At 39.1% G+C, this 27,745-nt stretch overlaps 1 protein-coding gene across 1 annotated transcript in view; it reads left to right on the top strand.

Moving 5' to 3' along the window:
• Positions 1 to 27,492, top strand: part of LOC122791722 (gastrokine-2-like) — a 76,061-nt gene extending 48,569 nt beyond the window's left edge. Inside the window, exon 6 of the mRNA XM_044059622.1 lies at positions 26,390 to 27,492. Coding sequence (XP_043915557.1) covers positions 26,390 to 26,490 — 101 coding nt within the window. The 3' untranslated portion in view covers positions 26,491 to 27,492. The remainder of the gene's footprint in view (positions 1 to 26,389) is intronic.
• The last annotated feature ends 253 nt before the right edge of the window (positions 27,493 to 27,745 follow it).

Below are 27,745 nucleotides of genomic sequence, written 5' to 3'. Positions count from 1 at the left end.
TCCATGGCCTTGCAGACCAGGCTCATCAGGCTAATAAGGCGATAGTTCCTGGAATCAGTGGTGGCTCCCCCTTTGTGGAGTGGGATAACTGTTGCTGTACGCAATTCAGTGGGCACAAAGCCTAATGTGAGGCTATGATTGAACATGGTGCTTAGGTGAGGAGCCAGTTAGTTCTGAAGTTCGTGTAAAATGCTGCCTGAGATGTTGTCCAATCCCATGGATGGTGTGTTTTTGGCTTTAGAGAGTGCAGCTTTTACCTGCGTAGTTGTGATTACAGGGACTCTGCATTTTTCCTGTTTAGATATGGGCCCTTTAGGGGGTAAGGGGGGGTAAAGTTAGCACTGAACTTATCTGCCAGGATGTTGGCAATATCAGTTGGTTCTGTATATTTAGTGCCATTGTGCTATAAGTCAGAGCAGATTTGAGTGTTGCCATTGAGATTCTTGACATAGCTATAGAATGCTTTGTGGTTCTCCTTAGAATCAGTGATGATTTTGTTTTTGTAGCTAGCTTTGGAGGATCTTATAAAGGATCTCAGCTTCCTACTGAGGCTGACTAGGGAGCTCCACCACTCAAGGGATATTACTCTCTTTTGCAACAATTTCTTCCTTCTGGAGAAGCAAAAAATAAGTGGTAATGGTAAGCTGTGCTTCCAAAAAACAGTCAAATATCATATAAAAAAACAAAGGAAGCAACAGGCCACGGCTGTAGAAAAATAAAAGCAATTTATTTCACACAAGACAAAGGTGAGCACTTTCGTGGACTAAGCCACATCATCAGACAATAAAAACAGAACAAAGCCCCCATTTTATACCATTTCAGAACAACTCAATTGATAGAATTCCCACCTTCATTTAAAGGCACATAACATAAAAATTACCACTTTCAAAAGATCCACTGTGTCACCTAAAAAAGCTTAAAGTCAAATTACATTTAAAAATTCATAGCATAGAGATGTACAAATAATAACATATAAATGTATGTGGGACTAAACATATGTAAATACAACTACTTAAGCAAATCCCTGCCTAACAAAATAGGTTTAATATTTATTTTATCATTCAGTCCCCCTCCTATACTAGCCCTAAGTCTCACAATCCATTCAAGTTCTTTGGTTTCAACTCTCAATTGCATATCTCCACCTCTGCCATTGTCTATAACCCTATCTATGACCGTAAAAACAAATCTATGTGTGTCTCCATGCCTCCCAACATGTCTTGCCAAAGCATTTGTTTCCACTAGCCTCCCTATATCATAACAATGCTGTCTCATTCTATCCCTGAGTCTCCTGGTGGTCATACCAACATAGAATGACATACAGGCCAGACAATGCTCCAAATAGACAATGTTGACACTATTACAGTTTGCTGAGAGTTTAAATTTAAACACTCTAGTCATATCTGGATGCTTGAATTCTCCATTGGTGTCTACATAGGCACAGAAATTGCATCCATTGCAAGACAGAGTACCACAGTCACTCACAGCACAAGCCTGTGCCACCCCCGGTTGTGGCCGAGGTCCACATAATATTCTCTTCAAATTCTTTTAATTTTAAAACTGTACTTCAGGGTTTCTTCCCCTAACCATTTAACCTCATCATCGGCACATAACATATTCCAGTTCCTGCGGTACATCTCCTGTAGTGCCTTAACATTACTGGAATAAGTAACTGAGATCCTCATACATTCAGCAGTATCCCTTACCATAGATAATGGCAGTGCGGCATCAGAAAAATAAGGTCTCCCCTCATTATTCCTACTCTCCAAAACTTCTGTTAAAATGCCTTGAAGCTCATTATCAGCATAGCCCCTCTGTAAGAACCATCGAGCTCACCCTCAAACTTAGCTTAGTTCACTGTTAATCTAGATGTTCTGAGTCCTTGCCCCCTGACAATATTCTTGAAAATATGCTGGGGGTGCATACTTGTTCTATGTAGGTAATTGCTCCTATAGAAATCCTTCCTATGTATCTCAGTCTCAAAACAGCCATCAGACCTCTGGTTCACCTTCACATCCAGGAAATCAACCCAGTCAAATGAACTCTTCATCGTAAACCTCAAAAAAGGGGTACTTCCATTCAGATGTAAAAGGAAGGGTGCAAAAGTAGATTCATCTCCCTCACATAAAAGGAAAACGTCATCTACAAACCTTCTGCAAAACTTCAGTTGCTTGCCATACTCTCCCATAAGATGTGACCTCTCCCAGAAGGCCATGACAATGTTGGCGTAGCCATTGGCACAAGAAGTGCCCATGGCTACGCCATCTAACTGTTTATACAATACACTGTCAGACATGAACAGATTGTTCTCAAGAATGAGCTCCATGAGTAATGAAAGGAAATCAATGCATTGCCTATAATACATTCCATCCCCTAACAAATATTCTCTGAAATACTCAACTCCCACCTCATTGGGGATGATGGTAAATAAGGATTGTACATCCATAGTAACCAGCAAAAGCCTACCTGCATTCTCATATGTACTAGTAAATGAATGTAGGCCCCTCAGGAACTGTTTAGTGTCTAATAAAATAGTGCTGTTCCTTCTAAGTACAGATTTCAGATGCCATTTAACATAAATAGATAAAGTTTCCGTGAACCAACCCCTCCCCAACACAATGGGTCTCATAGGTGGCTGCAGTGGATTTTTATGAACTTTAGGGAGACCCTGTACTATTGGAATCACTGGGTTCTTCACAATGAAATAGTAAACAAATCCAAGTCAATGATATGGCATTGCAAGCATTCATACAGAGCATTATATATATTGAAGCATTACATCTCTGAACTTGCTGAAAATCAACCTTAGAGTAAAATTTAGTATCATCCAGCATGTTAAACATAGAATCCCTATAAAAAGAATAGTCCATTATTACCAGTGACCCTCCTTTGTCCACTGGTCTCATGAAAATTGAGGCATTATTACGTAAACAATCCAAAGCTGCCCTTTCTTTTTATTGAGATTATTAAAACATTTACCAGTGGAATAAATTGCTTTTATTTTTCTACAGCCGTGGCCTGTTGCTTCTTTTGTTTTTTTTTTATATAATTTCTTCCTTCTGTTGTACAGTTTGTTTATGGTGGTGGACCACCATATTGGCTTCCTTTTTTTGAAGGATAGCGTCTTGGTTCTGTTTGGGATAGCACGATCCCTGCACTTGTGTAAGTGTTTATAGAGTGCATTTGTGTAGAATTCAGCAGTTGTAACTGTATTGTCCATCTGCATGGGTGTCATGAAGTTTACCACTTCTGTCTTAAGAAGCATGAAGTTGGCTTTGGAAAAATGTTTTACTATGGTTTCCTTAATGGAGGGTGTGGGCGGGATGTAGATATCAAGGGTGATTAGCTTATGGTCAGATTGGACCAACGAGGAGTTGACTTTAGGTGTCGAACACCGGTAACTCAAGTTGGTAATGACTAGGTCTAGGATATTGTTGCCCCTGGTGGGGGTGTGGATAAGTTGATCCAGGGCATTGGAGTTTATGAATTCCAGAAAGCATTGTGTGAAGGAGTTGGTACATGAGTAGTTTTCCCAGTTAATGGTGGGGTAGTTGAAATTTCCCATTATTAGGGTGTTTGGTTGAATCCTAATATTTTCCAGTACATCAAGAAAAGAGGAGTGGGAATCTTGGGGCATGGTGGGGGATCTGTAGCAAGCTACAATTTGGACAGCAGTTTTGCCCAGAGTTAGTTGCACTTGGATAACCTCAGATGCATTATGCTGAGCAACTAGCCTGGAGGTGTGGATATCCTTAATGAATATGGACACACCCTGCCTTTGGTATTCCGGTCCAGGTTACATGGCCAAAAAGTGTGGTATGAGTTATAGCCTGGTAGTGCAGGGGTGCTGTCTGGAGCCTTGAACCAGGTCTCAGTCACTGCACAGATATCGATGTTCTCCATTTTAAGGAGTGCCTCGAGTGAGTGCATTTTGAGATTTAGACTTCTAGCATTGAGTAGCATTACCCTCAATTTTTGCTTGCCTGTTCCTGTTATGGTGGTGAATTTGTCATTTAAACCTTGCCTAAAAAAGGCACTATAGGGGTGGCAAGAGCCTTAGCCAGTATCCGGAATCCCAGGGGCGACAGGTGCAGGCCATCTCTGGCAAAGCATCGTGGTCTGTCGACCATGTCATCCCAAGCAGACAGATACTGGATCCCTAGAATGACACCAGAAGCTCAGCCAATTGTTGAAGTCAATCATTTTGTCCTTGTACTGCGGTAACATTCTGGGTGATGGCAGAATGCTACTCAGGGCTAGGGTCATACCTGCCTGGGCTATAAGATCAGAGAGCTCTTCCATGTTTCTTTTCATGTAGTTCAGGGAGGCACGTCTCAGGTCATTAACACCCACATGGACAATGACAGAGTCATATTTGTACTTGTTGTGGAGTGACCTGAGTGCGTGGTTTATGTGGCGGATCCTGGCACCCGACAGGCAGCTGACAGTAACATTGTCCTTGTTTAGCCTGGTGAGTGGGACATCAGTGTGCCTGACTATAGAATCACCTATGACTAGTGTGTTGGATACATTGTTTTGCCTTATTGGCTATGGTTGAATGGCACACTGAATCTGTGGGCTTAGTGTCATTTGGGTTGTGTTGGAGGCTGGAAGTTGCTTGCGTTTCTGCTTTGGAGGTCTCTGTTGCTTGGGCAGATTATTATTGAAAGCCTCTGTGAATGTTTTTGTGTTTCTATGTGTGGATTTTGGTGGTGTAGATTTAGTGAGACTATATGATACATGTGGTGTGGTGCAAGTGTTTACCTTCTCCTCTTGAATGTCAAGTTTGGTCTTGGTTGGAGAGAGCTTTACCTCCAGTTTGGCTAGATAACTGCATCTCTCACAGGTTGTAGTGTTGGGTGGTAGGAGGAAAAGGTTGCCTGTGTACATGAGGCAATTTCTACATTGCCCCAAGATGCCCAGATTCATCAGATAGACAGGAGAGAACACTGGGAGCTGGCCCTTGGACATGATTGAATAAAAAAAATATTTTCCTCTTGATAAGTGAGGAAAGTGAGTACAACAACTGTTTATCTCTATGCAAGTGAGAAAAGTAAGTGTTTTCCTCTAGGTAATGAGGAAGGTTTAGTGCTATAGTAATTAGTAGCTTATTTAGTGCTTACAACAAGTTCTGAGCAAGTGCTAAGCACGGATAAGCAAATTCAAGTGCTAAAACTAAGAATTTGTATATGCATGCACTAGACTAGTTACAGGAAAGAAACAAATGCAAATGCAGGCTTTCAAATCAGAAAATTGAGAGAGATGGAAAAAATTGCCCAGACGGCCAATAACTACAATTTCTGGGCCAGAACCACTTCTTATGTGGTAGACTGGTTACCTAGTGCTTACTACTCCCACTGACAAGCTAGAAGGCTTCCCTCCAACACAGAAAGGCTTGGGGGGGGGCTCAGAAACTTACATACAGCCCTGGATACAGTAAATCTATTACTGGACTACACTAGTTACAGGAAAGGTAGGAAGCAGGTTTACAGTTTTGTTTTTTTTTTTTTTTTTTTTTTACAGAAAAGTAGCTAAAACAGCAGTAAAAACAATTCAAATGCAGTGCAAGCTTGCACACTTGAGTATGTAGCAATATTAGACCAAACACAGTTTAAAAAAATGCAATTAAATTAAAAATGACTAAAAATAAGTGCAGAAGGAGTGTATTAGGTAGAATGTGGTAAAGAGATGGGACTGGAGGGAGTGTCCCAGATCAAATCTACAGTGGGGCTGGCAACTGCAAAAGCCACCAAATTTAAACAACAAACCAGAGATAGGGAGGATGGGTGGGACAAAACACTTTCAGCAAAGATCTGAAAAACTACACAGTGAATCAAAAATAACAGTGCACAGCTCTGAATAAAATTAGTCCAGCAACAATTTACAGTACACAATTCTGAATAACCAAAGAATATACAGAACTCTGTATATTTCCAGATAGTTTGAAAGGAGTTCAGTTATACACAGGTTCCAGCAATGATATGCAGGCTGTTAACTAACAGGGTGTATTACTATGCAAGTAATCCTTCAGATAGTCAGATGACACAAGCTGTAAAAAACAGTTATACCAACTTAAGACACAGCAGAAAATAGCTCCACAGTAGAAAACAGCACCAACATGACAGAAACAGATTTTTGAGTATATTGTAGAAAAAGATGTCCTGAATTATTAGACAAACAAAAAGGAAAATGAACCCCTGTGGTGAACTAGGAAAATTATTAATATCACAAATAAGAAAGAAGCATGAACCCCATATTCTCCACTGACACAATAAACAAACCAAATTGTCATGTTACTAAATATTTATTGCAAAACTACAAACATTAAAAAAAAGTATAGAATATCAACAAATTCAAGCAGTGTTAAATGGACCACATGCATTCATCCCATGGGGAACGGGCAGAGTTCACAGACTGCTCATCCATTAGAGTCACATTTATACAGCTCCTTCTCAGACCAGAACACAGGATAATGTTTAAGAGTTCATTCAACTCTGCTCAGTCCTGAAATATGTCTAGATAATGACGATAGACAGAGGCAGGAACCAACTTAATGATCATAAAACCACACACCAGGCTGCATACTATTCAGCCTGTTCTCCCCCATTTAGCCAATTCAAAATGCACACTACCAGCATTCTTGCTCTTATTGACTTCCTTGAGCATCTCCTTTGAAAACAAAGAAATATACCCATTAAATAAATCAAGACCTGTGCCACTTAGATGAATTTTATAGCTTCTAAACCAAACTTGATCTTTATCCACAAAATCCCATACCTCTACTATGAACAATAGCAATGAAGAAGCTGCTATTGCTACCTTGTGATCAATTATATTAATAGCAGATTCTACAGGTGAAGCCGTAAGAGCACTATGCTAAGAAAGCCTCCAACCAACCTAGGAATACTGACAGCCTAAGCCACTAAAGCCCCTGGAAATACCTATGTACCACTAACAAATTCATAACAATTAATGACAATAACTTTTGTTTTGCTACAGACTCTAAATTATTCCTCTCTAAATGTATCAAAATCACTTTAAAAATATGGTCTGCACCTCTGAAATCCCCTAATACAGATAACAATTGCCCCCACACTATTTCACGTTATTTTCCAAATTACATCCCATTCTTAAGTATCAAGGCCCAAGTACCTTCCTCATGGGCTTATGCCTTCATGTCTTGCAGGCTGTAAAACAAATAAATGTCTTATAATCAAGACTCTTCTTCACTGTTTAAAACTAAAACACACGGATGATAAAATAAACAAAAGTCACCTGATATAAAACATCTAGCGTTCTGAAGACTGTCTAGCTTTCCTCTTGATAAGCTCAATAAGCTTTCCTTCTTACACCAAGATGTTCTACTTTTCCAGAAAGGAAGTGGCAAATACTTCTTACCTGCAATACCCTGAACAGCTAAATTCTGTTTGCAATATTAAACTAAATAGATTTGCTGATAACGGCTTCCTATCCAGCACACTAAAAACCATAATCATTACTCCTGGCTTGAGTGACTTTCTTCACTGAGCTGAGCCAAAGCACAGGACATAACATCACATCATCATCCCTCTCTAAAGTCACTTGCTGCCCTTTACCAGCTTGGTCCATTTTAGACTTTGAAAGTGAATTAAGTCTGAGTCACATGTCAAACAACTTCTGGCCATCTCAAACTCAACAGTTCACTAACCCAAAACATACCCTGGCACAAACTCACTTCCAAAGATTCCCATAAAGCATATCAATCCAGTGTAGATTCCACAAAATGCATACTTTTTGAAAGTAGTTTTAAATGGTATCTACCAATTGACATCCTTTCCATACTCTTCAACATTCGGCAATAAAATCCCCAATACCTGCTCACCTTGTACACATTATTCAATGCAGATGAGTGCAGCTGAATTGGTCTTAATGAATCATCGTTCACATATCTGTAAACCTCATAATTTACCACCAACAAGCTGGCCTGTCCTGCAAAGCCAACACACAAAAAATATTTTAAAATATGGCAGTACAGCTCCATGAGACCACTTGGTAGAATTTGATCAAAATTGTACAATTAACCTCCTGGCAATCTCTGCCCAATCTCCCAAACCTACTTCTTTACTAGCTATATCTGTCCAAAGTCCCACACTTTCTGTAAATGGCTGTTGGTAGATTTTATGTCTCTGGACCAAATGGCTAGAACATGTAAAACTGAAATCAGTGTCCCAGACATATTTTTCAGAAAAAGAAGCACTGATTTTAAGAAAATGCAGCACCAAGTTTCTCAACAGCAAGTGAAGCCTTACATCGTTTGCTGACTTTTTCAACAATATCTTTACCACTGCCTCATTATCACAATGAAGAATTACCACCTCATTCAGAAACTCCTGTTCCCCATTTGTACAGTTTTGATGATTTGGAACCATTTCCAAAAATCAAATGTTTTTCCTACAAACAGATGCTCATTACACTGGCCACACAACAGAGAACCACTTGTGTTTGAAATAAGGCCCCAAGCCTAAATCCGCTGCTGCATGTACATACAGCTGCAAGTCATAAAATGAAACCCAATCATCTTGCCTAATGGAAAAACTTAAAAAATTTAAGAATGTCACTCCAAGTCACCAAATCCCTAATACCACAAGACAGCTTCACCTGTGATGCTTCTTTTTATGACCTCTTAAAAGATTAGCCAATGAACTGTTAAATGTTCACAACTTGATCATACCACTCTACAGGCAAAATTTAGTCTCAGTCCCACTTTTAACTTATTTAACATACTACTGATCTTTACATACGACTTAACCTTAACTTCTTGGACCCTAAAATGGCACAAAGGTAAGCCAAACAGTGCTGATACTTTCTCAAGGACCTCTTGTTTCTCACTGGCTAAAGGCCCTCCCAATGCCTCACAAAGGTCTAAAATGATGTAATGCCTTCCAGTACCCCATCCATACCTTCTCCTACCAACAAAAAGTCATCTAAATAATGAACAGTCCTTTGACCTGAAACCTTCTGCTTCCAAATCAACTGCAAGGCTAAATTAAACTTTTCAAAGGTTGCACAAGCTTCCGCACAACCCACGGTCATGGATGTCAAAATAGAAGAAAACTCTGAGGCACATCCCCTGCATTGGCCAATCTTTTTCCTAACTGGAAATACATGAGATGTTGATTGAATGTCTAGTTTAGCCAACCATGGGTCTTGGAAGCACCTAATAACTTTAACTGCATCATCTAAAGATCTATACTGCATCTTTACATCCCTTTTATCTTTGTCATTATTGACTGACCAATCCACTCAAAATGAGAGATGATAAATTGGCCTGTATTTTCCTTGTTGTTTCTTGGGTAAGTCCTAATGGTTATAAGTTGTATTAATGAAATGGAGAGAATCAAATCGGATGCAAAACCATATCCACCCATATTTCTTCAACAATGCCTGCACAATATCTTCCTTGTTTTTCACTAAACTAATGTTATCACAAGCACCTTTATACCCCTGGACTGATAATTTAACTCTTTCCCTCCAATGAAGCTCAGGAAGATTGCACTGTAATGTCTTATGGGCAGAGCCTAAGCTTTTTGATAGACTCAAATGTCTTCATATCTCAAACAAATGTATATATCTCTGAAACCATAGGAGCCACTAAAGAAATGTAAATGGCAAACTCTGCAGCACAAACTATTTTTATAGTGGTAGTATTCTTTAGGTTCCAGGTTGTAAACTGGATTTTACAAGTCACAGTAAATACAGTAACTAGTAATATTTTGTAAAGAACTTAAAATATCTCAGCAGCCACTCAAATTGCACACATACTGTTAGAAACATTTTGTTCACCTGGCTGAGAGGTGTAATATGGGCATATGCTGTTCTGAGTGTGCTATTTGGTTGTCGAGATATTTAGAGAAACATGAAATTTATGACAATATAAATATTATATGAAGAACAATTGATATCTTTATACTTGCACTAGACAGAGCTCAAAAAACACAATTGCATTTGCCAGTGTGTAAACTTTAAGATGATATATTTTAGTACGTATACAGCATGATTTTAAATTATTGCTACAAATATTAAATAGCAATATTTGATGCCTATTGATGTCAGTAGGATATAAATGCAGAAACACCTAGAGGCATCACCCGGATGTAATGGGTTAATCAATAGTCCCTGCCTAAATTCTTCTGTCAATTCCTCTGCAATGGTCTAGTTGGGGTAATTACTTAAGCAAAACTCCAAAAACTCAAGGCTGATAGGTATGTGCTGCAGGTGGTTATCTGGCCCCTCCACAAAAGTGAACCTGGTGTCTCTGCCCTCTAAAAGAACCTCTACCATGAGCATTTATCTCTTATGTTTTTCTTCTGAAGCCCAGAAAGAGTTCATCCTCAGAAAACTGACTCCTTCCTCTGACATTTATGTCCACTATGCAGACTGTTACAATGTAATCAGGCTTCAGCGAGCTTGCACATGGTCTAGCTACACCTACCAGCATTAAATACCCAACATACCTTAGCTTTGCATTCACATTCTTCTTATCTTGGCTTATCAGAACTCCCCATTTTGTCAATCATCATACCAAGCCACATGTCTGCATACCTGTATTCCCAGCATAGTGATCTGTCAACTGCTTCCAAGTCGCTAAAAGGCCAATCATTCCACAACCAAGGTTTGCTTCTTCGCAACCATTGTACTTCCCTTAGTGTTAAAAATTATGCTATCAGTGGGAGTTCCTATGTGGGTAGGTGGCCTTTTCCAGCAACACCACCATAAAATGTATGAACCTCAAAACCCGATTGTTCCAAGACCTCATCCTAAACTGACTGTGTTGTTTTAGCCAGGGCTCCAAATAAGTCTTTGAAACCCATTGCGTCAGCTTCAGCAGTCTACTGAATTCCATCCACATCGATAAGATCAAAAACATCTATGAACTCCTCTCTCCAAATTTTTTTCTTTCACCACACCCAATATGTGCAGAATGATGAAGATGCCCTGACTACCATCTTGAAAGGGAAATTCTCCTTCCTGCCTCAAATCTAGCTTACTTGGTCTCAGAACACTTTCTGCCACTACTTACTGCTCAAAATGTAACCAAAGAAAACTATTCACAGCCCAGGGACAATTTTACCTGCCCACCATCATTTCTTTTACCAATGCCACACCTGCCTTCTTTCCTGTATTCATTACAAACAGCTACGTTTAGAGTAATTCATGCAGGTTTGTCCTACCCTCCTTATCTAAACCATGTAAAGCAGGTGATAAACCATGAAGTTCCTCACTAATAGTAATATCCCCTTGAGTATGAGAAGCAAAGTTGTTAGCTATTTGCCCTGCGGAGAACAAACTGTTGGTGAGTCTGTCTCCTCCTAGAAGTCAATCACCTCTGCCTCTGGGGCCAGTCAACTGGAGTTTTGACTTCCTGTGATGGCTGGATCTACCTCCCATTTCAACCTGGATGGAGGTTCCTCTGTCTCTGTTGATGGCTGCTCTGGAACTCTGACAATGTAGACATCCTGAAACAAAGTAAACATGATCACCTGATCAAAACAAGGTCATCTATCAACCCCAACCATCTACCACACACACACACACACACACACACACACACACACGCACACACACACACACACACACATATATATATGTATATCTATACAGATATATATATATATATATATATATATATATATTTGGGTTAGGTTTACATTATCGAACATTCAAATGTTTGACAATCATATGGCCAAAACCATATCATCGAACATTCAAATGTTCAACAATGTAAACGTAACAAAAAAAAAATTAAGCAAAACAAAAGGTGTATAGTGGGGGGCAAGCCCCCCTGCATCCCCAACACCTCCCCCTACTTAAATATACCAACTCCGAGATTGTACTACATTGCGGTAATGGGAAATATTCCTGTTCTTCGCTGTATGGAAATGTCCATTCAGTCATTTGCCATGACCACAATTTAGTACGATCTCTGAGTTGATATATTTTGGTAACAGGGGTGTGGGGGGTGCAGGGGGCTTGCTATAGACACTGTTTTTTATTTTATTTCTTCCATACTATCTGACCTTTACATTGTTGAACATTCAAATGTTCGATGATATGGTCTCAAACATATCATTGTCGAACATTTGAAAGTTCGATAATATAAGGGTAACCCATATATATATATATATATATATATATGGGTCTCCTTCTAATGACCGAAATGCCGATTCGCCGACAGTGAAATCACCGACGACCGACATTGACCGACAAGTGAGGGATTTAGACAGGTAAGTGTGCAATACTCAGGGATGTAGGGTTAGGCGGTGATTTCACTGTTCAAGTAGTACATATATATATATATATATATATATATATATATATATATATATATATATATATATATATATATATATATAGATAGATAGATAGATATATAATATCCTATCTACTGTAAGCACATACAATTCTCGTATATCCTTTTTAATTTCTCCAAGTTTTTGGGATTCTAATACCCTGACAGGAATAGACCCCATTCCTAAGTCAGAGTATGACTAAAGTTAATAAAACTAGTATTGTTTCAGTCTGTGATGTTAGCCAAAAGTGCTTTTCTCAGCACCTGGAATGTGCCCACAAAGGACTCATGCAATTCATATGGTGTTACATGTATTGGTAGTTTATCTAAATACAACTGTAGATACTTTTTTTGTGAAACCCATTACTTCTGCTACTATAGGAACTTTCTGGGTATCCTTCTTCCACATTGCCCTCTTTTCTGCCTACAGATCCTGATATTTGATGACTTTGTGTCTTTCTGTATGCAAGACACTGTAATCCCTGAGTGTAGCAATTTCAATAATCAATGCTAATTTTGTCTTCTTTTTATGGACTATTATATCTGGTTTTCTTGCATCTATTTTTTTACTTTTGGTAATGGGTGATCACATATGGTATAAACTTCATCATTCTCCATAGTGCTTTGTGGCTCATCTTTCCAATGTTTTTCAGCTACTTCAATATTATAATGTTTCCACAGTCCCCAGTGCAACAGTCTTGCCATAGTATTATGCCTTTCAGTATCCAGGCCTGATCTGGTTTGGTTTTTTGTTATTACTGTTAATAAAATGTTTTGCACATTTCTCTGAACAGAAGTCACAACTGTTATATTTATGGGACCAAAACATATTGCAATAAGTTTAAACTGGTTCAGATGGTGGGCAGGTTTTCCACATAAGGTGGTTCCTCTGGTTCCTTCCAAAAAGGTAACACCCATAGGGGCAGTTCCTTTGTTTCCCACCAAACTAGAGAACATCCTTGGGGTGTTTCCTTTATTTACCTCCAAAAATGGGAACACCCATAGGTACACTCCTCAGTTGTACATGCCCACAAAGTTCTGTAATAAACATACACAGGTGAACCTTCCTGACATAACTCAGCTGCCTACAAATAAAGATAAGAAGATGAAGAAGAGCTGGAATCTGTGTCTTTTTTCTATTTTAGTTCATTCTGGCTTTCCTTTTATTAATGTTTTTTACATTTGTCTTTGCTTTGATTTACGTCTTACTTCCAATTTGTTTAGAGACAGCCACCAAGGATCCCTACTGAAAAAAGAAGTGTCTCCTACTTACTCGCTTGTAGGTTTATTGCTTCTTATTACTTTTTCTCATCCACTCAGCTTGTCCAGAGGATGAACAGGCACTTCTAGAGATACATCAGTGCTACTGGGTCAAACCTTTTGTTTGCTGATTTTAAATTTTCCATATCGGTACGCCTTTGCCTGTATTTCTCTTTGAAAATCTTCTGTGCTGTTTTTAGTATTTCTTAGTTTTACTTTCTCCTTCACATAAATATTGCACCATATTAAAAACTTTCTTATTTCCCATTTTCATATTTCTTCTTCGGATGTCTCCTGCTCCACTTGTTCTCTTTACTTTGGAGGCTCATTGCTCCATCATGCTGTGACGTAACATGTGTTAGACTTTCTACAATAAATGCTTCACTTAGCAGGTATTCCATAACTTCAGTTTTTATTGAACTTCTGCTTTACTAATCTTTTGTTCTACATTCACCTTTTGTGATCTTTTTATTTGTATTGTGAAATTTTCCATATCTGGGTACCTTGCCTGTATTCATCTTCAAATATCTTTGGAGCTGCTTTTTTGCAATGATTATTTTGGATTTCTCCTTTGCTTAAATATTTGCACCATATCAGATTTCTCTTTCCCAAGACAATGTTTCTTTTTATACCTTTCAAAAATCTGTAGGATTTGCTCTTTATATGTTTATATTTCCTCAGTTGCTTCTTTTTTCAAATGGCTCAACGTTTCTTGGTCTATTTAATGTTTTCATGGATCTGTTGTATTAATGAACAGAGATTTACATTTGAAGCTTTTGGCAGTTTTTTTTTCTATGAGTAATTTTTTTTTTACTTTAATTTCTCTCTTGATCTTTTTGAGTATCTTCTATCGGGAAATTCTGGGCATCCTGTATAATATTAGCACAACACGATTTTTTTCTTACTATCAATAGTCCACTCCTTTTTTAGGCGATGCTCCATAGACCAAATTACCACCATAGCAGCTATAAATAAATGCAATCTGAGGGTCATGCTGCTCAATGCTAGAAGTCTAAATCTCAAGATGCAGTTGCATGAAGCACTCCTCAAAATGGAGAACATTGACAATTGTGCTGTAACGGAGACCTGGTTTAAAGCAGTAGAAAGCACACCTGCGCTACCAGGCTATAACTCATTCCACACCTTTCAGCCCCAGAACATGGACCGAAGCTTCAAAGGCAGTGGTGTATCCATATTCATAAAAGATATGCACACCTGCAGACTATTATCCTAGCATAATGCATCTGAGATACTTCAGGTACAACTAACATTGGGTAAGACGGTGATTCAGGTCATAGCCTGCTATAGGTCCCCAAACATGTTCCAAGACTCTCACTCCATGTTCCTAAGCACCCTGGACATTATTAGGGTCCAACCCAACACTCTTCTACTAGGTGACTTCAACTACCCCTCCATCAACTGGGAATACTACTCATGCACCAATATACTGGCCCAACGCTTCCTGGAATTCATCAGTTCCAATGCCCTGGACCAGCTGATTCTTACCCCCGCTAGAGGAAGCAGCATCCTTGACCTGGTTATTACTAAAGTGGGCAACCATTGCTCTACACCAATAGCCAATTCTTCCCTGGTTAGATCTGACCGCAAACTAATCACCATGGAAATCCACATCTCACCCACACCTCTTGCAAAGGTAAACACCATGAAGTACTTCTCCAAAGCTGACTTTGGGCTCCTAAAAACAGAGGTGGCTATCTTCACAGCACCCATGTCAGTGGAAAAAAGATGCATGACTGCTGAATCATACACCAGTGCACTGTACTAATACATACATAAATGCATTGAACTAGCCATACCGAACAGAACCAAGATGCTGGCCTCCAAAAAAAGGAAGCCAATCTGGTGGTCCTCTGCCATTAATAAACTCTACAACAGAAGGAAGAAACTGTTGCAGAAAAAGGTGAAGTCCCAAGACTGGAAAAACTCCCTTATTAGCCTCAACAAAAAGTTCTGATCCATCATCAAAACATCGAAAGCCAGCTATGAAGGCAGAATTCTGGCAGACACGAAAAACAACCACAAAGCCTTCTATAGTTAGTTATATCAAGAATCTCCACAGCAATACCCAGGTTTGCTCTGAGTTACAGTACAATGGTACCTCCTATACTGAGCCAATGGATATTGCCAACATACTGGCCAGCAGATTCAGTGCCAGCTTTACCCCTCTCTCTTCTGCTAAAGGACCAATCACAATACTGGAGGAATGCCAGGCACCCAGCATTATTGCAGCACAAGTTAAAACTGCATTGTGCAAGGCCAAGAATACAGCTTCCATGGGACCCAACAACATCACTGGATGTGTTCTACATGAACTACAAAGTGAACTGGCACCACATCTGTGTGCCCTATTTAATCACAGCCTCACCCCAGGCTTTGTCCCTACTGAATGGCGCACTGCTGCAGTCATCCCTCTCCATAAAGGGGGAGTAACTACAGACCCTGGGAATTATCACCTAATTAGCCTGATGAGTCTGATATGTAAAGCTATGGAGCACATCATTATGGACCTAATTAACAAGGGTACAGGGAATCTCCAAACTCTAGATCCCACGCAATTTGGTTTTGTGAAAGGTAGATCATGCCTGCTCAACCTGGTTGAATTCTTTGAGTCATTCACCAGAGCTGTGGATGAGGGCAAGGCAGTCCATGCAGCCTACCTCAATCTGGCCAAGGCCTATGATACCTTTCCCCACTCAAGAATTATTGATAAACTCACCAAACTTGGCATCAACCCCTATATAGCTAGGTGAGTTGTAAATTGGCTCACAGATAGAACCTACAGTGTGAAAGTAGTTGTCTCCAAGTCAGACTGCCAACCAGTCATGAGTGAAGCCCCACATGGATCAGTCCTTGGTCCTCTCCTGTTTGGTATCTACTTCTCAGAAGTCCAGGCCAACACAGAGGGACTGTGGCTGACCAAGTTCACAGACAACTGCAAGCTGGGAGCCATTATTAACCTCCCCAAGTGAAGTAGACATCCTACAGAAAGACCTCTCTGAGACCAATGACTGGTGTCAAAACCATGGTCTTAAGTTTAATGCCAAAAAATGCATCGTCATCCCCTTAGGAAAAAACTCAGTTCCCACTAATTACCACTTCGATGGGAGCCCATTAATCACTGAAGGTGTTATAAGAGATCTGGGGACACAGGTTGACAGCAGCCTCTCCTTCGACTACCACATTGCCACTGTGGTCAGAAAGTCCTTCTATGTGACACATCTCATTACCAAGGGTTTTTCATCCAGGAAAAAAGAGGTCAACATCTCTCTCTACTCTTCCCTCATTAGGCCAATCATTGAGTATAATGCCCCATTTGGCATGTACCTCACTAGACTCATGCAACAGCTGGAAATGCTGCAAAAGTACCTCACAAAGAGGATCCTAGGCCTGATCTCTGCTTGATGTATAAAGCCATGAGTGACACAGCTCAGTTAGAAATGCTACATCTAAAGAAATCCCAATCCCTCCACACCACATGCTCAGAGACCTCATCCTCATTACCACAATCAACAGAACATGCTGGAGGGACAGGTTCATAACCCAGAGACTGCCCATGCTCTGGAATAGACTTCCTATACATGTCAAGCAGAGCACCTCACTGGCCCTCTTCAAGAGAAATCTTGATGAGTAGATGGGAAATAGAAAGTTCACCTCGGGGATCACTCCAGTGACTCTGCTTGATAGAGGCACTGGGAACTAACGTCGGACGGCACAATGTCAGGGCACTTCTATGGGCTAGGCTTGTAAATGCTCCAGGGCCATTAGCCTACTACAAACCTATGAACCTATGAACCTATCATCTTTATGGCTCTTTTATTGGCCTGAGTTTTTGTGTTTGTTGTGGACTACTACTTCCTTCTACAATGAGGCATCCTCCCCTGAGCCTGGCCTAACCATATTGTAGGAATGCTTGCATAGCTTGAGGATTCTACATGGTCATTTTTTCCAGTACTGGCACCAGTGAACATACCAAGATTGGGCACTTTTTTCTCCTGGGAACTGTGCACCCAGATGTCTTTTTTGTTTTTTACCTTCTTCTGTCCATGATATATGCTATATAAAATACAGTGTATATATCAGTAACATCTTGGTGAGATTTTGTAACCAAGACATGACGAGGAATTCATTTCCAGCAATACTACTCTTCTTTGTTTGCTGATTTTATCATCTGTCCATTTGGACACTTAGACATGTAATCATATATCTATCTGTCTATCTATCTATCTATCTATCTATCTATCTATCTATCTATCTATCTGTCTGTCTGTCTGTGTGTGTGTGTGTGTGTGTGTGTGTCTCTCTCTCTCACTCTCTCTCTCTCTCTCTCTCTATATATATATATATATATATATATATATATGTGTGTGTGTAAATATATATATCTATCTATCTATACACACATAAACACCTATCTTACTAAACAACCCAGACCCTACAAGAAGCTTTTATGCCAATAAAACCACCAGGAATGTCACTTTCCCCCTCCTCTCTTCTATCTCCACTCCATTAACTGAAGCACATCTAGGCTCCCATCCTTAGTGCATACCAAGACCATTGAACAAAATACCTCAGTCCATCCTTTGTGAGACTATCTGCTCCAGAAGTGTGTACCTGCATCCCCAACCATGCATTTCTGAGAATATTCTGGCTTTGCCTATTGACCAGGATTGTCCTATAGTTTGCAGCATTTTGGCAAACTCAGATGATAGCAGTCAATTCTCATGGCAACCATTAAGATCAGAGTTCATCCTCTAGGCAGTCAGTGCTAATGTGGTGTTTGCCTTACCAGCTTCTTTCATGCTATAAAATGACCTTAACCTGTCCTTATCTCATTCCTGCAAAGTTCTGGTATTTGACTTAATGGGAATTTTACTCTATAAAGGAGCTAAACATTCATAGCAATCCATCCTAGCATGACCCATCCACTCTAGGTTCACATTGCTCCACTCAATCTTTATCTTGAATTTTAACATTTTTCTAAATATACTGTAACCTAACCCCATCATAACTGTACGTTCCATCAAGATGACCCCAACTGCCATGTGTATCATTGTGTGAGTTCTTCATGTTATTTTTATTATTACATACAATTATTCCCACCTTCCATGAGCAGTTCCTCTCCTTCGTGTTTTATTTATTTATTTTTTGAGAATCTGTTTGGAACTTCCATTAGCATGAGTTGAAGACAACAGTAAAATTCTCTTTCACCACTGATTCCAATAATATGATATCTGACTTAGCCAATTCCACCCCCTTGATGTTCCACAAATGTAGCACAGTGAAGTCATCTTGTGCCATCATGCATTCCTTATGACTCACTGCATGCATGAGAGGCCTACCATGATCCACCAGTGACTGTACTGATGACCATCTGCCTGCTGATCATAAGGGCCACATCATTCAGCTCCTAATGCACTGAAGGCAGAGTAAAGACTAATGCTCATAAACTCAGAAAAGGAATTAAAAAGATGGGGTTTGTGATCTTACATATCTCAATAATGACATTGCAATAGTTAACAAATATATGTACCTCTTAACTGTATGCAGGTATTTATTATTATTTTTTTCTTATGTCTGTCCTACCCATCAATAGTGTAACCACACTACCACAAAAACAAATGTTCACCTGGGGTGGGACCTAAATGACCTAACCTTCTACTTACTAACAACTAATGGACCTGTTGGCACCTATTTTCAAGTTGCCATACCTGCATAATCTACAACAACAACTTACTTAATTCTGCAGCAACCCAGGAACTGATCATGCTAAAGGGCTTGCTGGTCTGGTTATCAGCCACGTGGATGTTGGAAACCTTGAAACACACACTCCAAAGAGACTGAACAGACCATCCCTCACCTAAAATTTTCTTACCTCACTTCCTACCCTAAACTACTTCCTTCTTAGACTACCCACCCAACCTACCACTTGTTACTCTAACTTTTACCAGGCAGTTGTTCATGAACAAAAACATCTTCCTGGCAAACATTAATCCTGGATAAGATCTACAAAAGAGTCACCCCAAGTAAACATTAAAAGGTGGCATCCTGGGTGAGGTCAATCTTCAGGATGCGTTCACTGAAGGAAGATTGTGTTTAATTAATCTCAAACGTCTGTAATATGACTATATCATTTGAGCAAGGATTAGGTGCAAATATTTTTTGTGGAAGTGTGACCTATCAAAATGTCTTTGAACTCAGTGTCACATACATTCTTCATGAGGTTGTGAAAAAGAAAACAAAACAAATGCAAATGAATACATTATTAAATGCAGTTAAAAATTATCTTTATGAAATAAATGCAGGGTCAAATAACAGAGTCCTGTTCTGAATGCATAATTGTTAAAGGGATATTACAGGGTTCAATGCTGAGATCCTGTTTATTTCAATTGATATTTCCCATTTGGAAATGATATCTAGTTGAGCAAGTCTGAAGAAGAAAATAGAGACAGTGGTAAAGAATACAGATCATACAGCAATGCATCATAGCCAAGACTTTCTGCATGATTGGTATATGCTAAATTATGTCAGGTTCAATGCCATCAAATTCAATATTTTACACTTTCTGAAGGGAAACAAGAAGTATTGTTCATAGGTTCATAGGTGTGTACTAGGCTAACGACCCTGGAGCCTATATAAGCCTAGTCCACAAAGATTCCCTGGCATCAGTTAGTTCCCAGTGCCCCTGTCAAGTAAGGCCACTGAAGTGATCCCCAGGGTGAACTTCCTATTGCCTATCCACTCGTCAAGATTTCTCTTAAAGAGGGCCAGTGAAGTGCTCTGCTTGATGTGAATGGGAAGTTTGTTCCAGAATATGGGAAGTCCCTGGGTTAGGAACCTGTCCCTCTAACATGTTCTGTTTATTGTGGTAATGAGGTTTAGGTCCCTGGAGCGTGTGGCATGAAGAGACTGGGATTTCTTTAGGTATAGCATATCTTGCAGTTCTGGGTCAGATGTAGCTTTGTAGGTCAAGCAGAGGTCGCCTCTAAGTAGGTGATAACAGACAGAGTATAGCTGGAATTTTTTGAGTCTGTCCATATAGGTCATGTGTCTAAGATCTAATATCCTCTTAGTGAGGTATTTTTCTGGCCTTTTCAATTATTGTAGGTGTCTAGTGAGGTACATACCAAATGGGGCATTGTATTTTATAACAGGTCTAATGAGGGATGGGTAGAGAGGGATTATGACCTCTTTCTTCTTGGATGAGAAACCTTTTGTAATGAGATGTGCCACATAGAAGGACTTTCTGACTACAGTGGCAATATGGTTATCAAAGGAGAGGTTGCTGTCAACCTGTGTCCCCAGGTCTCTTATCACACCTTTGGTGTTTAGTGGATTACCGCCTATGTGGTAGTTCATGGGCACTGAATTTTTCCCAAAGGGAATGACAATGCACTTTTTGGCATTGAGCTCAAGACCATGGTTCTGGCACTAATTATTGGAGTCAGTGAGGCCTTTTTGTAGAATGTCTACATCAGTTGAAGAATCAATAATGGCTTCCAGTTTGCAATCATCTGTGAACTTGGTCAGCCAGAGTCCCTTTGTGTTGGCTTGAACTTCAGAGAAGTAGATGCCAAACAGGAGAAGACCTAGGACCGATCCTTGTGGGACACCACTTGTAACTGGTCAGTAGCCAGATTTGGAGTCCGCTACCTTCACAGTGTAGGGTCTATCAGTGAGCCAGTTGACAACCCATCTTATAACATAGGGGTTTATGCCTAGTTTAGTGAGTCTATCTATGATTCCTGAGTGAAGGATGGTGTTGAAGGCCTTGGCAAGATCTCGGTAGGCCGTGTGAACTACCTTGCCCTCATCCACAGCTCTGGTGACAGACTCGAAGACGTCTATCAGATTGAGCAGGCATGATCTACCTTTCACAAACAAACTGCTTGTGGTCCAGAGTTTGGAGATTCCCTATGTCCTTATTTATAAGGTCCGTGATGATACGCTCCATAGCCTTACATATCAGACTCATCAGACTAATGAGGCGGTAGTTCCCAGGGTCTGTAGTCGCTCCCCCTTTGTGGAGTGGGATGACTACAACAGTGTGCCATTTGGAAGGAACAAAGCCTAAAATGAGGTTGTGATTAAACAGGGTACTCAGGTGTGGTGCCATTTCATTTTGTAATTCATGTAGAACACAACCAGGGATATTATCATGTCCTATGGAAGCTGTATTCTTGGCTTTGGACAGTGCGGTTTTTACCTTTGTAGCTGTGATAATAGGGACTTTGCATTTCCCAGGTATTGTGATAGGCCCTTTAGGGGGTGAAAGGAGGGTAATGTTCACACTAAACCTGTCAGCCAATATGTTGGCAATATCATTTGTTTCTGTATATGTATTGTCATTGTGCTGTAACTCAGAGCAAATCTGAGTATTGTCATGTAGATTCTTGACATATGTATAGAATGCCTTGTGGTTGTCTTTAGAATCAGTAAGCAATTTTGTTTTTGTACCTAGCTTTAGAAGATTTGATGATGGATCTCAGTTTTTTGCTGAGGCCAACAAGGGAGTTTTTCCAGTCTTGGGAATTCACCCTTTTCTGCAACAGTTTTTTCCTTCTTTTGTAGAGTTTTTTTATGGTGGGGGTCTGCCAGATTGGCTTCCTTTTTTTGAAGGAGAGTGTCTTCGTTCTGCTTGGTATGGCCTGTTCCAAGCACTTGTGTATGTGCTCATACAGTGAATTGGTGTATGATTCAGCAGTCATGCACCTATTTTCCATTTGCATGGGTGTCATGAAGTTAGCCACCTCTGTTTTAGAAGCCCAAAATTGGCTTTGGAGAAGTTTTTTACAGTGGTTTCCTTTGGGGGGGAGGGTGAAGGTGGGATGTGGATATCCAGGGTGATTAGCTTGTAGTCAGATCTGACCAGGGAGGAGTTGATTACTGGTGTAGAGCAATGGTCGCCAATGTTAGTACTGACCAGATCAAGGATGTTTCTACCCCTGATGGGGGTAAGAATGTGTTAGTCCAGGGCACTGGAATTAATGAATTCCAGAAAATGTTGATCAAGTGAGTTGGTACATGAGTAATTTTCCCAGTTAATGGAAGGGTAAAGTCTCCCAGTATAAGGGTATTGGGTTGTACCCTAATATTTTCCAGTGTGTTTAGGAATGTGGAGCGTGAGTCTTGGGACATGGTGGGGGATCTATAGCAGGTTACAACCCGGATTGTAGTTTTACCCAGTGTTAATTGTACCTGAAGTATCTCTGATGCATTATGTTGGGCTACTAGTCTGGAGGTGTGCATATCCTTTATGAATATGGAGACACCACCACCTTTAGCGCTTCGGTCCCAGTTTAGGGGCTGAAAGGTGTGCTATGAATTATAGTCTGGTAGTGCTGGGGTGCTTTCTGGAGCCTTGAACCAGGTCTCAGTTACCGTACAGATGTCAATGTTCTCCATTTTAAGGACTGCTTCGAGCAAGTGTATTTTGAGCTTTAGACAACTTGTGTTGAGTACCATAACACTCAGATTTTCATTTGCTTATAGCTGTTATGGTGGTAATTTTGTCTTTAGGACATTGCCTAAAAAAGGCACTATAGGGATGGCAAGAGCCTTGGCCAGTATCTGGAATCCCTGGAGTGAAAGGTGCAGGACATCTCTGGCAAAGCATCGAGGTCTGCCGATTATGTCATTCCAGGCAGACAGATACTTAGAATGACACCAGAAACTTAGCCAATTGCTGGAATCAATCATTTTCTTCTTCTACTGCGGTATCATTCTGGGTGGCAGTAGGATGCTACTCAGAGCTAGAGTCATACTTGCCTGGGCTACAAGATTGGAGAGCTACTCTATGTCTCTTTTCATGTAGTCCAGGGAGGTATGTCTCAGGTCATTCACACCAACATGGACAATGACAGGGTCATATTTGTACCTGTTGTGGAGTGACCTAAGTGTGTGCATTATGTGGCGGATCCTGGCACCCGATAGGCAGCTGACTAACTTTCTCCTTATTCAACCTAGTGAGTGGGATGTATGTACTATGTAATTAACAATCAGATCCTCTCAAAAACAGTAGGAAACAAGAGATCTGACCGTCATGATAAAGAAATCAGTTAAATGAAATTTCAGCATCGCAGCAGTTGTAAGATGATGTTATGGCACCACTGGTAAAATACTTCAAACTACCACCAGTAAGAAGAAAGAAAGTTATACAACCTTTGTACAAAGTCCATGTCTTACCAGTCAGAGTCTATGGTTATTCATCATGTGTATACAATCTAGTAGGGTTAAGAGTGTTTCAAAGAATTCATTTTTATCAGAAGCATTGCATGCCTAAAATATATTAGTTAACTAGAAAGGTAAAAAAAATATTTTTCCCATTAGCTTCAGGATGTGAAGGGGTGATAAGCTTATGATGTTGAAGAGTTCAAAAATTACTTTTTAACAGCTGCAGCTGAAATTAAATTTACCTTATGTGAAAAGAATATATGGAAACTGGCATTGTATCTAATGCAAAAAGCAGAATAGTGAACAACAGTTTCTTACAGAGAGGGATATATTTTGAGGCATTCACTATCATTAAGGATCATACAAGTTTAATTATAACATATAAAAATCAGGAGGTGGGTGATGTAGCTTACAACTGAAGTTTTTTTAGTATAATGGTCCTGGCTAGCATCATGTGAGGTTATGACCCTATAATCAGACAATGCTCTGAATGTAGCGTATTGTGCAAAGGAGTTCATTATTGCTTGAGAATGGTACACACCTCATTGTATGTTAGACCAGCCTTCTAACACCTGTTCTAAATACCATAATATTTGATTAGCAAGGACACAGTTACCAATACCAGTAAAAGTAGGTATATTACCTTTTCTGATGTTCAGATGCAAGTTTGCTTTGATAGACCCATGTTTATCGTAGACACCATTGCCTGTATTACCTTTTCTGTAGGAGCCTCATACTGTATGTTTGAAATATACCTGAGCTGCTTTACCCATGATTCAAATTAGTGAATATTATTACTTTTCAACCCATGAACTCATATCTATTGCTTAGATGTTTGTCTTCCGCAGATCAGTTTTCTTTTTCCAAAACAGACTACCCAGAATCCAAATAGTCTTTTTCAATAGATTAACAAATGAGTCATGGATTTTATCTGGAAACAGTGGAGGCTAAATTCGGTCCAGTAGAGCCAGTGAGTTAGTTGAGGACCTTGGGCAAGCTGATATCCAACACTGGGAGTACTAAAATAGACATCATGACTGCTGACACTGAAAATCAAGAAATAAAAGTGCAATTTTTTGTGTTGAAAAGCTTGGAGTAGAATATAGGGTAAAACTTTATGTTTAAGTGGTCTAGAAGATCATAAAAAATAAACTCTTGTAACATACTATGTGGATAGTAAATTTGGGGTTGTTTTAAAGAGATAATAGAAATAGTAGAATTAAAGAGGTAGACAGCTGATAGAATGCATTGAGGGGAACATGTTTCACCTCAACAAGACAGACAGATGTTCAAAATGTGTAAGGAAGTGCCACATTTTAACATGTGGGTTACAGCTGCGTCAGGAATGAGTTCAGAATGTACCATGGCAATCAGGTTTCAGAACAAAGTCAATATCTCAAAATTTTGGTTAAATATCAACCCGGCCATAACTCAAAACTTGATAGCTCAGGCTATAAAACGTAGCTCTAAAGCTATTCCTTTCAATAAGTTGAAATATACTCAGCTGATGATTTTGAACAATGCATATTTTACCCCTGAGGTACTAAGTAAGAGATATCCTAATCTATCCCCTAATTGCCGTTATTGCTCGAACCAAACTGATGACATCATCCATTTGTTCTGGAGTTGCAAATGTTCATATAAGCTGTGGTGTGCCCTGAGAGTGTTACTTGAGAAAATTGGCTATGAAAAATCTACCCTTTCATGGGAATTTACCATTTTACACATCCCACCACCGGGCTTATCTGAAAGGAAATGTAAGATTTTGATTCCTATTTTTATGTTAATTAAATATTACATTTCCCTAAATTGGAGAAGTAGACATGCCCTCTCATGGGAAGGCTTCAAGCACTTAGCTATTAAATTTCTCAGGGCTCACAAATACCTGTTCCACAATATTAAGCACAAGCCAGTTACTAAAGAATGGTGGGGTATTATGTCTGAATGTATACTTAAATGACAAATGATGATGAATTATAATTAATTGAGTTTTTCATCTTATTTTCTTTCTTTTGGTACTCGGACAACATCCTTTTTTCTCTCCATCATAATGTGAGTTATGGATAGAACAAGTCCTTGGGCATTGTAGTATGTGTATATAGTTTTAGTTTTATTGTATTAGTATTGTAATTTCTGTTGCTCTCTGTATTTCATTTGTTGTTCAGTGTTGTATCCATTTACTGAAAAGTTTCAATAAAGAGAATTATATAAAAAAAGAGATGAGTTCAGAATGTGGGCTGATGAATTAGTAAGGCTAGTTCAGAATGTGGGCTGATAAATTAGTAAGGCTAGTTCAGAATGTGGGCTGATGAATTAACAAGGTTAAAGTAACTGCTGCAGGTCAGTCTTCATTGTTTCCATAATCATGTTAGCTGATACTCTGTTTTAGTTTGTACATTTATTCCTATAGTTTTGTATCAGAACACTGCATAGAAACACATGCTGCATATAGCCAGAATTTTTTACAGACCATGATCTGTATGAGGAGGACTTTTAAACATGCAGCCATGTACCCTCTTTCTGCAGCTTTGTATTTTAAGACAAGGTTTGATAATTTGTGAAATATTGCACAATGTCTGTTTCTAATAATGACTTTTATTTCTCTCTTTTCAGGTAATGGTCGCATTATCGTCTACTATTATTGTTATTGCTTGTATTATTATTATTATAATTATAATCTTTACTGCTACAGAATATGCTATTATTATTATTAACAGGCTATATTCAACATGCTTGAAGCATATTCTTCATTAAATGTCTGCATTCTGTCATATGAATCTCAATAGTTTATCAAATTGCAATACAAGTTTAATTTATGCTGCAAACTGAAAAATATGTAAACTATATTACTGATGCTGTGTTATAGAATAGCAGGGTTATTACTGCACTTCTGTTTTTTTTCTTAATTACATATTTGCTAATATTATATTAGATACACAGAATTTGAAATCAGGCTACTGTTTCACAGTTAGCAATTTATTTAAACGTTCCAAATGCTTTATTAAAAGATCTCTCTCCTTTATCATGGCCAGACATCATACCATCCTTCAGCTGAGTATGTAATCAAAGTGGCACCCAAAAAGGGGTAAGGATGAAATAAGTGTTATGCACTTCCATACATTTATATACATGGCCATATCACATCTGCAGAAAATATGATAGTGGGCCTGAAGGTTGCATATTTATAGTTATAGGTCTTTAAATACCTATGCAGGTTAGCATCGTTGCTTAACTTGTTTGGAATCCAAGTCATTTGGCATTTACACTTTACATACAATTTAAAGGAGAAAAACAATTATGTATAGCACATTTGTTCATGAGTTGGTCAGTGATGCTTTATTGCACAAAATGTATAAAATCCCTGTTAAATTCAAAGCTGGAAAATTGCCATTAAAACTGGATGCACAATGAAATGCGAGTGCTTCCTTGTGTCACCATTTGATGCATCTCTAGCTTCTGTTTAATACTGACACCCCAGTCACATTGGTGTTGTTTTGTTATTACATGTTTTTATTATATATTAAATTCAATTTATAATTTTTCATCTAGGTAGAAAGTACTACTGAAACTCCAGTGTCATATATTAATGGCATTTCTAGCTAACATCTATCACAAAACAGCATCAAAGCATTCTTCCCCAGTAAATGTTTGTTTGTAAACTATTTGTTGTCTTTATTCATTCACTGCAAAAATAAATAAAGAAAAATAAAAATAAATACAATATGCCTGTACTATATTTGGTATTCTCTAATTAGATGCATGCTGTTATCTAACTGATTTTCACATTGTTAATCCTGCTTTCAACTTTAAGCATTAATATATTTAAAAACAGATGAAGTATGTTTCTGTATTCACCTGCATAAGTGTAGATAATCCATTGTTATTTAATTTACAAGCAGCTTCAGATATTAGATGACACGAAAAAATACAAAAAATATGGACGTCTTGTAGTGCTCTATGAGGAAAGGA

This window comes from Protopterus annectens, chromosome 17.part0 (genome assembly GCF_019279795.1).
Source record: "Protopterus annectens isolate FY-2018-M chromosome 17.part0, PAN1.0, whole genome shotgun sequence".
In the NCBI taxonomy this organism is placed as follows: Eukaryota; Metazoa; Chordata; order Ceratodontiformes; family Protopteridae; genus Protopterus; species Protopterus annectens.
The sequence above is the reverse complement of the archived record's forward strand: the minus strand, read 5'-3'. Positions and strand labels throughout refer to the sequence as shown.